At 44.9% G+C, this 12,450-nt stretch overlaps 1 protein-coding gene across 2 annotated transcripts in view; it reads right to left on the bottom strand.

The window, feature by feature from the left end:
- NPL (N-acetylneuraminate pyruvate lyase) overlaps positions 1-8,929 on the bottom strand; it is a 34,948-nt gene extending 26,019 nt beyond the window's left edge. The window contains exons 1-2 of one of the 2 annotated variants that reach the window (XM_059146157.1): positions 8,839-8,929; positions 4,349-4,434 (exon numbers count right to left, since the gene is read on the bottom strand). In XM_059146157.1, coding sequence (XP_059002140.1) covers positions 4,349-4,416 — 68 coding nt within the window. In that variant the 5' untranslated portion in view covers positions 4,417-4,434; positions 8,839-8,929. Of the gene's footprint in view, positions 1-4,348; positions 4,435-8,594; positions 8,684-8,838 lie in introns of those variants that run through there. The other variant, XM_059146156.1, reaches the window with a different exon arrangement.
- Between the last annotated feature and the right edge of the window lie 3,521 nt (positions 8,930-12,450).

Here is a 12,450-nt window from a genome sequence, read left to right as displayed (position 1 = left end):
AATTTTTGTGAAGTGGCTTTTCAGAGAAAAATCTCGATTGCTGTTCATTTCCTCTCCTAGTGTATGACACAAAGTGAAAGACTTTCACTTTATTTGAGAATACAGAATCACCAGGGAGGTCTTGTTATAATTGGGACACATGTCAGAAAATTTGATGTTCCTTTTTTTCTTTTTGCCTTTTACATGTAACTCTCACCATTCAAAATCAGATGGAAGTTATTTGTGCTTTTGGCCAAATAACTACTTGGCTACTTTAAAACTCCTTCGTCAGAGAAGTATTCAGGGACCGTAACTTCCCTGCCTTGCCAGAAAACATTCTGTTCTGGGAATCTGGGTCATACAGTCTCCCGACACAGTTCAAAAGACAATACACAACTCCAACTCCGGCAGTCCAGGCCCCTTCTGACTGGGGTAACCAGCCTGTTTTTACTACAGCGTGTTGTGAGGATTTTCATGGTGAAGCCAAAGGCATCTGAGGGAGAAAACATTTTTTTTTTTTTTGACATTTTGGCCAATATGAAATGGACTTTCTTCTCTTTTTTTTCTAAAAAAAAAAAAGATTTTATTTGTCAGAAAAAGCGAGAAAGTCAAAGAGACAGAGTCCCAGCAAAGGATGCAGCAGGCTCCCCTCTGAGCAAGGAGCCTGATGTGGGACTCAATCCAGGACCCCGGGATCATGACCAAGTTGAAGGCAGACACTTAACTGACTGAGCCACCCAGGTGCCCATGAAATGGACTTTCTGTTTTAATGATTGCACTTGGCCAAGGGAAGAAGTTACTTCTTGAAACAACTAAGGAAAGCAAGTATCTTCTACTCTAGGGCAGAAAGAGAAGAGTTGAGATGGATAGAGAAAGACGTTTCTCTCTGGCTCCATGGCTGGGTGCACTGTGTTAATGTTTAGGGTCTTGTCTCATCAACTGTGGAAACAGAGGTGGCAGTTCTCTTTCAGAGTTATTACAAAGATTGAACTGGAATATGTATGTTAAAATGCCAGCACGACTGACACGTAGTGTTTAGCCAATCAGTGTTAGCTTCTTTTCCTCATGAAATAACAAAATTTAGCATTCACTGTGCTAGATGATGAAGACCCAAGGATAAATAAGAAACCGGCTCAGTCCTTGTGTATTGCCTGATGCTGAGTAAATATCTGTGAAATAAGGTTAAGCAGCTCAGAGCCTATTGGGAGAGATAGGAATGTAACAAACAGTTATTATAGTAATTTTCATTAACAAGTAATTCTGATGTAATGTGAAAAGGTGTGCACAGGCTGCTGTGGGATCACAAGGGGAAGGACTCTGAAATTCTTTATAGGAAATAGGGAAGAAGCAGCAGAGGATGGTTTTGATGGTTGAGCAGAAGTGTTCACGTGGATTCGAGAGAGGAGCGCAGAGTGGTAGACAAAGGAAGAGGAAATAGAACGTGTAAAGGCATGGAGGGAAGAAAATACATGACACGTCTGGGGGCAACAGAAATGTAGCAGGAGAGGTAATCCCGGTATCTGGCCTTTACCTTCAGATCCTTTCCTCAGACTTTAATGTGCTAAAGAATCATCCAGGGACAGGTAAAATGCAGGTTCTGATTTAGTGGTATGTAGGAGGACCTGAGATTCTGCCTTTCCAGCAGGTTCCTATGCGAAACAGAGCACAGTCCAAGGACCACATGACAGAGGTAGTAAGGCATCAACACAAGGGGGTCAGCAGAGAGTCTTAAAGAGGGAAGTGACACAATTAGATTTATGAGGATGCTCACTGGACTGCAGTGTGCAGGTTGGACTAGGGCCAAAGACACTTTGTGTATCTTCCTGGGGATCACTACAATATCCCTCATGACGTAACAGCGGAGAGCTGCACTCTTTGAATTCAAATGGGACCTGGAGATGATACGGCTGAACTCTTTCCAGAATATGAAAGAGAACATTTAGCAGGTGACAAGACCTCCCCAAGGTCAGACAGCTAATTAGTGGTAAAGCTAGGGGTCAAGAACCCAGATACTCTAACTAAAATCCATTTAACCATGTTCTTCCTGACAACTTCCCCACTTCAGAACACCAGCTTACATTCAGAATTGCATCCGGGTATTTCTTAGAATTATAAAAAAAAAAAGGGAGGGATGCAGGGGGAATAGTTCTTGTTCAGCCATTCTCATTCACGGAGACTATGGCTTACTTTACGAACCAGGTTAGGAAAGCTCCCATGACTGGCAGGTCACGAGGCAGAATTTCCAGTTATTCGATTCCATGTGACCCTTCTTTCTGTCTCCTGGAAACATGTCATAAGTTCGCACTCCCCTATGGGCAAGTAGGCAAATGCCCACCTGTTCTCAGATCCAATCTTGCTTTGTACCCACAGTAATGTCTGAATGGGGCAGGTGGTGGGAGAAAGGGGAGCTAATATAGCTTACATGCCTGCTATGTGCTCTGTAGTGATATACGTTTCAATTTAATTTGAAGGTCCTTGCAAAAAAAATGCATTCTTATTTTGACTGCACACATCAGGAAAGTGAAGGTCCTAGAAAATCCTAGAAGAGAAAAGATTAATGAAAAAAAGAAGAAACAGAAATGGAGGAAAAGGGCCAGAGGTATTGCGGACCAGAGAAGGACCCAGAAAACAGAGTCATTTATCTCCATACATGGGGCCTGATGTTCCTGAAAACAGCAGAATAGGGAGGAAGAACACACCAAAATTCTCAGTGAGTCCCAAATGAACAATCGAGCCTGTTCAGGGAGTCTCTTCTAGGCTGCGGGCTCTGATTAAAAAGGTTAAAGCAGCATCAACCAGATGTAGTTGTAGTCAGCCTGTAAACAGGATCCTTCTCAGTAACAGGAAGTGAATCCTGCCTGCTCATGCAATCACAAGATCCGTTTTATTGGCCGACAAGCAGCGAAAACATCGAAAAAGAGCTGACTTCAGTCTTTCCCTGGACTTATGGAAATGGAGAAGCAACAGGAAAAAAATTGCTATGAATCACTGAGTAATCTAAATGCCATCTCAGCAAGAATTTGATGCAGATCTAGATGGGATTTTTCATGAAACTTAGAAACTGGAGGTCTTGAACTCCAGTGATCTAAGAGTAAACTGTGATACGGCCAACTTTGAATGAGAATACTATGTCATAAGAAATGTCACTTATCGGAGTGCCTGGGTGGCTCGGACGTTTCACGTCTGCCTTCAGCTCAGGTCATGATCTCTAGGTCCTGGGATGGAGCCCCATGTCCGGCTCCCAGCTCAGTGGGGGGCCTGTTTCTGCTTCTCCCCCTGCCTGTGCGCTCTCTGGCTCTCTCTCTCTCAAATGAATAAATAAAATCTTAAAAAAAAAAAAAAAGAAATTTCACTTATTTTTAAAGGGGTAGGATTAAGGTTTATAAATTCAGCAACAGAAGACCAAAAAAATAAAAGCCTTTCTGAAAGATCTCTTAAATGCCGCAGCTCCCTTGCATCCCTGTCTGGTTCATATAAACATACTGACCTAAGGGCCTCCTGACCCTGTGCTGAGCACCATTATTATCCATGGATTATCTCACGTTAACACCCAGAACTCCAACACACAGGTTAATTATTGTATTTTATAGAGAAAGAAAGAAAGGAGAAACTTAAAGAAACCAGAATTCTGTTTTGGTAGATTGACCTCTCTAATGGGTCAAAAGCATTTAGATCCAGGTGCATAAATCCCCTCTTCGTCCACGGCAACGTCCAGAAAGCAGTTCTATGCCTGTGGCAGGTGACCGTTAGCAGACAGCAGGAGCAAAGGGCCTGCCCTAACATTCCCCCAGGAGTGAGGGCACTTGTCTGGGGAATGAGTTCTCAGCAATCATCTGTTGTTACCTCCCACTCCCACAGGCCCCCAGGGTTTAACCCATGTTGAAATGAGACTGTAAACATACTATGGGGACCACCTTGCAGCTAACTTCCCCTCTTTCCTCAGGCGAGGACATTTTCTTCACATCTATGAATTGGCTGAGATGGAATCATGCAGCTCTCTAGGGACAGGATCTAGAGGGGCCAGGCCAGGGCTTGGGAGCAAATCCTGCTAAAATGAGATTTTCCTCATGCAATTCCATTGGCCTCATTTGGGAAAGCCAGACCTCCGATGAAATCCAAGGAGAATTTATTTCGTGGCACTATAGATACTGGGAGAAAGGCAAGATGCCGTATCTTACATTCTTTCTGCACTTTGTGATACAGAGACTCTTCTCTGACTTGGGATCAGAGACAGTACGGGGGAGGGATGACTGACAGAAGCGGCCATTGGCAAGAGTACAGGTGCAGAATCTAAGTGACTGTGATTATAGAGAACTTCTGTCCATTTTGATGGAGAACAGATTCCCCTTAGGGCCCAAATGATAGTTACCCATGCTCAGTCATTGGCGTGATGGTTGCAGCAACGAGACCTTGAAGCTTCTTCTTTGGGAAGGCCATTGAGCTGCTGAAAAAAGTCTGCAAAACATACAGTGTAAGTCTTCTCCTTCTTCAGGGAATGTCCATTAATGATAAAACTCCCAGGCAAAGTCCATTCCCAGTTTGAACTGTGAAAAATGCTTACAAGTACACAAACACAGAGAGCAATCGAAAAGAATGTAATGTAAAGCTTAATTCTGCAGAGGAAACTGTTTTTTCAGACAGGAGAAGGTGGGGAGACAAGAAGGGAGCCGTATCTGGGAAAGCACTAAGAGAAGGCTTCCCACATTATCTATACAGCTAAATCAGGCAGTCTGAAAGCTCAAAGAGCACGGGTAAACAACAGCAAACCCAAGAAAGAACATGAATATAACTCAGGAAGTCAAGTATATAAAAAATTACTATTACTTAACTTGTAATTTGGTCAGGACAAAAGGGACATCCCTTCCTTTTTCCATATCTTCATTCTTTTAAGCAACAATCTCACCTAAAACCAACACTTAGAAGTTGTAAGGCTTCAGGGTGACTATCTTCAGATTTTACCTAACCTTTCATATTCTAATTTTGACCAGTTTTGCGCTTTTTTTCCTACGTCTAGTAAACCATGTAAACTCTATCATCATTGGCTATTCACCTCTCCCCGACTACAGCAAGCTCCCAAGGACAGGGAATACATTTCACTTGCCTTTGCTTTTCCTGCACTGAGTTACCTGCTGGACACTGTTCAATTAAAAAATGATGAATATGTGGGTAACTTAGTGATGTTTCCAGATTGTAGCTGGGTGATGGCTTGCACAGACAGGGAGATCACTGCTCAGAGACTCAACCTGACCCCACTCATCTAGGCCTAAAGGATCCCTCGCCATTTGACAGAGGGTACACATATCATGCCAGTGGAAAAAAGTCTAGAAGTTGTGGAAAACAGGCAATGAGAGGCAACAGAGTATCCTAGTCAATAGCCTGGATTCCACAGGCCGACTTCTGGTTCAGCTCTCAGCTTTGCCACTTACTAATCACAGAAGTCTTACTTACCATTTTTTGAGCTGTAAGACATAAAAAATTCAAAGCCACGAATGCAGAGTCTAACAACTGCAGAAGAAAATGAAGTATAATCAGAGTGTTTTTGGTGACAACTGGACAAAAGATGGCTGGCTTAGAGCCAGCTTAGAGCAAGCACCAGTGATGTTTATGGGTAACAGAGAATATGGGGTATGTTACAGTCCTGAGGTCACTGGCATATTTAAAAACCCAATGCCCACTATGCTTAAATTTTACTCACGTAATGTGATAATTACAAATGATCTCATTTTGTTTGCTCTTTATAACTGTTCACTTCGACTCCCTAAATGGGAGTATAAACTTAGAGAATACATATACACATATACTATATCTTCTCCTTTTTCTTTTTTTTAAAGATTTTATTTATTTGAGAGAGAGACAGTGAGAGAGAACATGAGCGAGGAGATCAGAGAGAGAAGCGGACTCCCCGTGGAGCTGGGCGCCCTATGCAGGACTCGATCCCGGGACTCCGGGATCATGACCTGAGCCGAAGGCAGTCGTCCAACCAACTGAGCCACCCAGGCGTCCCTCTTCTCCTTTTTCTGTATCTCCCAAGAGTTCTGGCTCTGGTAAGCCCTTGAAGCCAGAAACAGGACAAAAACAAGGACAAAGACATGGACGGGCACACTATGGCGGAATTCACTGCTTTTGTAGAAAGCCAATGTGATACTTTCCCTTACAAACAGGTATGTGTCCCTAGCAAAACTTGCTCCTGAAATTAAGCCCAAATCCTTCAAGTAGTTTTGCTCTGCACTGAAGGGCAATAAAGGGGAATATAAAAAACCTGATATACGGGATTCCAGGATTTCTCTGACTTTTCCTAGTTTGAAGATGAGACTAAAATCCTGTAGGAGGTTTTGAGAGATAAATGAGGTCCTTTGGGAAAACACAAGGCCATGACACAGGACCTGTGTATCCCGGAGGAAGGTCTGTGCATTACCTGAGACGGACACTATGCCTGCTGCATATCTTCACCAGGCACTCCTGCAAGTGTCTGAACTCAAGACACCTGCCAACTTGTCCCCCAAGATTTCTTCCTTTGTTCCTAGAGCGGAGGGGTTAGAGCACTAGCTCTGAAGTCAGACATCCTGGCTCCAGCGCTTACCAGTGGGGCAACCCTGGAACTGTTACTCACCTTCTCTGCGAGGCAGTTTTCACCCCCGTAAATAATAGTAGTCATATTTCAGAGGTTGTTGAGAGTAAAATGAATGAATTTTCATGGAATGATTAACAAGAGTGCTAGACACATAGTAAGTACAACCAGGAAGTCTTCTCAGTTGGCTATAGGACATGAGCAAGTATTCCTATGTTTACCAGCACCCTCTTTCCTGTCATCTCAGCTTTACTGCTATTGCCTCTCTGACTCTCACTACTCTGGTCCATTCCGGGACTAAGTTGTTTCAATGCTCTTAGCTTCCTTCCCTGCAATCCTCCCTCTCCCCCAACCCACTGCCCCTCTCAGAACTTACCCTTTGTTACCTCTTATCTAGACCGAAGGACACAACCTCAGGTCCAAGGGGCCCAAAGGGGCTCAAGAAGGAGCAAATGATAAGACTCTCATGAGCTAAGTTCAACTCTAAAATCTCCTAATTCAAACCCTACCAGGCTGTTCCATCAGACTTCTGTATTCTGAGCTTTTAGCTGTATTTATGTCATACTTAGGGCAACCACGCTGATATTCTTAGGACTGTCAGAAGCTTGGATGGGTAGTTTTATATATGCTTTTGATTGAAAGAAATAAAAATAAGTGCATGTAGATGCAATTTGGTTAAAAATTTTCAAAAACAGAGGCCATAGGGGTGTGGGGTCTGAGTTGGGAACTGTGCTAATCCCCACTCTTCTCCTCCAACCCACGTAGGCTGCCGGGTTAATCTGGAGGCACAGACATTTCTGGTCCTGCCTTTGCCAGGCTCAGAAAATGCCACTAACGCCTCCCTGGCTTCCGTAGGAGAAATACCAAACTCCCTGGTGTATGTCTCTGCACGGATCTCTTCATGCCTGAAGTGCACTAGCTCCGCTGATCCCTCCCTGTTGCTCGTTTCCATGCCTGGCCTGCTTTCTTCCTCCCGAGGCTCTCCCATCTGAAATGACATTATCTCCCACTTCAGCCAACTTTTAAAACTCACTGAAAAGCTGGAGGACGTCCCCTGACTCCCCAAGAGGAAGATAATTTCTTACTCCTCAAACACTTGTTTTTCCTTCAAAATTTTATCAGTTATTAGGGTAGGTATTAGCAAGCCACCAGGGGGCAGGAAAGGCTTAAAAAAAAACAAAAAAACAAAAAAACTATCTGCGGAGAGCAATATACTAAGTGAGCAAAATTTGCTGACTTTGTGAACACTGAAACTCCAGGAAGAGATGAGGCAAAAGGATCAGAACACTAACAGATAATGGTTGCTATTTCATACAATTGAATTTTTAAATAAATTTGGTAATATCCAGCTTTGGTATTCCTTACAGCCTGCATCACAAGCAAATGGTCAGAATGTTCTCCAGCCTAACTAAGGCTTAGTGTGAACATTGAATGTTAACAATGAAACGCTGGGGAGGGGACATTACTCTTGAAACCTTGCGCGAAGACAGACAGCACTTAGTACAAAGAATTCAAGTTGCCTAAGTCCATTCTCTTAAAAGGACAAAGTTAAACAACAACAAGAAAAACAACCTCTGGGGGAGAAGAAGGATGCAGATCTGGGTGTGGTGAATGACTCGAGAAATACGTAGAAAAGAGAGAAAAAGTGGAGAAATAAAGCAACAGAAAAATAAAAATGCAGAAATATAACCAAGTTCTCACAAATAAAAATGATTCGATCAAAAGCCCTCGCTAAAGTCTGTTTGCTCCACCTCCGCCTGGGGTCACTTTGAGGCACCGAGCCTTAGGGAAAGCTACGCGGTCCTGAAAGCATCCAGGGGAGCGGTCCCTCCGCCCGCGGCGGTGCGGACGCGCGCTCCGGGCGGAAGGGGGTCGCGTTCACACTTCCTCTAGCTCCGCGGTCCCAGCTCTTCTGCCCTCCCCTCTCCTCCGGGCCGTCCCCGTCCCCCTCCCAGCCCCGAGTCCCGTCCCCGCGTCCCTCAGCTCCCACGCCCCGGGGGGCTGGTGGTCTGCGTCCGTCCCAACACCCCGCGAGAGCCGCGCTCACCGCACGCGCCCGGGTCCACCTCGCTCGCCGTGGCAGCCCCCGCCGTGGCTCCCCGCCCCGCCGCCGCCGCTGCCACTCCGGGCCCCCGCCGCGGCCTTTGTCGCCTCGGCGGCCGCATCACGTGCCCCCACGCCCGGGGCCCGGGGCCGCAGCGCCGGCCCCTGTACCCGCGGCGCGCGAGGAGGCGCGCCCCCGAGACGCTGCGCACGCGTGCAGACCCCCCGCCCCGCCCCGTCGGCGTTACCTGGTGGGTGTGGGCGAGGGGACGGCCCGCCCCTGAGCTGGCAGCTGCGGACCCGTGGCGCGTGCTGCCGCGCGCCTAGATTCAGCGGGGCAAGTCTCTTCCTCTTCTGCTCAGCCGGTCCTTCCGCTTGCCGACGCCTCCTGGGCTCTCTTTCGCCCGAACTTCTGTGCAGGGCCTGCGGCAACAGGTATTCGTGGTTGTGGGCTTTGAAATTCCTGCGGTTTCGGAACCTTGCTGAGGACACTGCCTGCCCGTCGGGGATTTTGTGCAGTTCAGGCTGGTGCTGCTGCCCCCAACCCCACCTGCTCTCCTGTTCAAAGGAGGTGACGGATAGTAAAAGCGGATTAGTTACTCAAGTGGCATATTTTCTTTATATTCTGGAGAACAGTTGAGTTTTGAAAGGGAGAAATAATTTTAAACAAAATATCTCTACTTGCAGGGATATCGAGAGTTCATTTTTTAATACGTACCGTGCTAATCAATCACAGCCATAAACGAGTCCTCAGCTCCCTCTTGCAGAGGTGAATTAACCTCAGTTTTCCTTAAAAGGCAGTGGACGATGCTTATTTCATTTAGAGAAAATAAATTTCCCAAAGGGCTTTCTAGTTTGCACCATGCTTTTAAATCCATTCTAGAGGTTCTTTCATCGCACAACTCTAGAAATTAATTTATTAATCAATTCATAGAACAATCCTTTGTGGTGGGTACTGTTTTTTAAGTTCATATTTTACAGTTGAGAAAAGCATCATCCCATTCAGAGATGTAAAGAGTTTAAGTGATTTGCCAAAGGCCATTGGCCCATGAGTAGTTGAGAGATGATTTCGATTCAAGTAGTCTGGAAGGTGATATTTTTAATCACTACTCTATGTTATCCTGCAAAAAAAGAAAGGGAAAATCCTACGTTTGTCTGGTGATGTTGACAAGGGTATATTATCCTATTGGGACAATGTTAGTAATTTTTTTTTCTCCGAAGTCACACTTTAATGTAGGCAAAATTAAATATTTCAGTACCCAAAATGTATAGAACATTAGGTTTAATACTGTCAACCAATAAACTAATATGCTAAATGAATAAATTACTGTTTAAATAAATATGGCAGTACAAAGCAATGCCTTCTAGTAATGTGTTAGGATTTGCTAAGAAACACATGCTAAAATGGGATTTGATGTGTAGGAAATATATTGGGGGAGGGACCCAGAGAAGGCAGGGAGAGTCTTGATGATCATTCAGGGCTGACATCTGTGGAAGAAGCTGTGGAAAGAAGAGGGTGAGGAAGGGAAGAGTCCCAGGGGAATGAAGGAGGGAGCACATAAGAGCTTCCACTCTGTGCCCTTAAGAAACTCACAGTTTCTCCAGTGAATTGTGGGGAAGACATTTATCTTTAAAAATATGTATGCCTGTGCAAAGATACAAAACACTGAGGGAGGGGAATCTGGGCAGAGGGTTGAGGGTGTGAGTATGTATATATGTGTGTGTGTGTGATGAAGCAGGACGGTGTTTCTGAAAAGTTTTCAGGGGAAGACCTGAGCTGTCTTAGAAAAGGATTAGGTCTTTGGAGAAGGAAGAGGCAGCAAACGGCTCACTACTGGCTGGGAGTCCTCTAACACTTAACTGATAAGTGGCATGAACTCTGTGACCTTTCTTCTGTTGTTATACGGTATTATTATTATTTTTAAAGATTTTATTTATTTATTTGACAGATTACAAGTAGGCAGAGGCAGGCAGAGAGAGAAGGGGAAGCAGGCTCCCCACTGAGCAGAGAGCCGGATATGGGGCTCGATCCCAGGACCCAGAGATCGTGACCCTAGCCTAAGGCAGAGGCTTAACCCACTGAGCCACCCAGGTGCCCCATTATACAGTCTTATTTAATCATCATTACATTTCGTGCTTTTATTTCTTGTCCCCCAACTCCACTGTGAGGTGCTCAAGCCAGGTACCGTGTCCTATTTCTTTGTTTTTTTCCCATAGTGCAAAGTGCAGTGCTTGTCCACCTGCAGGCCAAGAGGGAGGGATTTGGAGACATTTACTCCCTTCAACTCTCCTTTGTTTTTAAAAAATATATATTGGGGTTCCACATCATATTGTGTTCACTACAATTCAAGTTTGAAACTCAGTGACGTGAAGGAAAGAGCTTGGGGGGCGCGGGATGCGGTGCATTGTAATTGATCAGACTGGCCGCATGTTCCATCCTTGGAGAGGACACAGGAGCCCTATCACAGCCTCTTGAACTGATGTGGGGAAAGAGTGGTTTCCCAGAAGGGTTCCCCTCACCATGTTGTAATGATACTGAAAGGCTCTAGTACCAATTCCGGTGTGTGTGGGGTATTCCCCACACTAAGAAAGAAAAGTTCTCTGACACCAGCTGGGTGTCCTACAATTTAACTCAATTCTGATACTATCTACTCAGATAGCATCGGATTCCACAGATTAAGGGTTCAGTACTACAAGTCTGCCTTCCCCACTCCAACCCCCCTTCAGACACCACATCAGACCCAGGCTCTTACCTATGCTTCTGATCCACTGGCTATAAACCTGACCCCTTCTTTGATTAATTTGCTACAGCAGCTCACAGAACTCAAGGAAACATTTTACTTACAGATCACCATTAATAAAAGGATATAACTTGGAAATAGTCAGGTGAAAGAGATGCCTATGGCAAGGGATGGGGAAAGGGCTCATGGTTTCCATGTTTTCTCTGAGTAGAAGGGCACCACTCTCCTAAAATCTCCATGTTCATCAACTGGAAACCCTCCAAAAGCCCTTCTTTTTGGATTTTTATGGGGGCTCATCACATAGGCATGATTGATTAAATTACTGGCCATTGGTGATTAATTCAACTTTGGAGAAGGTTGCCAGTGGAACTGAAAGTTTCAACCTTTTAATCACGTGGTGGTTCTCCTGGCAACCAGCCCCCACTCTAAGGCACTTTCCCAAAGTCATCTTATTAACATAACAAAAGACTTTAATTGCCGTCATCTTTTAGAAAATGCCAAGAGTTTTAGGAGCTCTGTGCTGGAAATGGAAGACCAAATATACATTTTTTATTATGAATCATAATATCACAGTTGTCCTTACTAGAAGAGAGGAAATGGAGCATAGACAGCCAGAATACTGCTACATAAGGGAACTTTCATGAAGGAAGGAGAATGTAATTTAGATCTTGGAAGTGTTGCTATCTATTGTGGGCTGGAAAGGGTTCTGTCCACGGGTAAGCTAGAAGAGTCCTTTGCATTTCTTGTAAAGACATAACCAAGTCACAGGTATGAGAATTGCTTCTGGAAATATTATGATTGTGTGTGTGTGTTGGTGTGGTTGATGGAAAACCCAAAGTTTATTTTCTGCATCAAAGTCCAGAGATCTTCAGAGCAGGGAACAGGCCATGACTAGAAGTGGGACAGATTGCTGGTCCGCAGGACAAAGACCCTTTCAGAGTTTTCTTTCTGAGTCTGAATGCCAATTAGTAGAGGGACATCTCTTAAGGGGAGAAAAGTCCTGTGCAGAAACTGGGCTTCAGAGAACCCTTTGGGGAAAAGATAGTTCTGAAAACAGTCTGCTCAACTGTCTCCTGGCCCCACCCTTTGGTGAACTCATACGTGGTTCCAGCACAAAGG

Source organism: Mustela lutreola, chromosome 14 (genome assembly GCF_030435805.1).
Source record: "Mustela lutreola isolate mMusLut2 chromosome 14, mMusLut2.pri, whole genome shotgun sequence".
In the NCBI taxonomy this organism is placed as follows: Eukaryota; Metazoa; Chordata; class Mammalia; order Carnivora; family Mustelidae; genus Mustela; species Mustela lutreola.
This window is presented reverse-complemented; position numbering and strand designations above follow the sequence as displayed.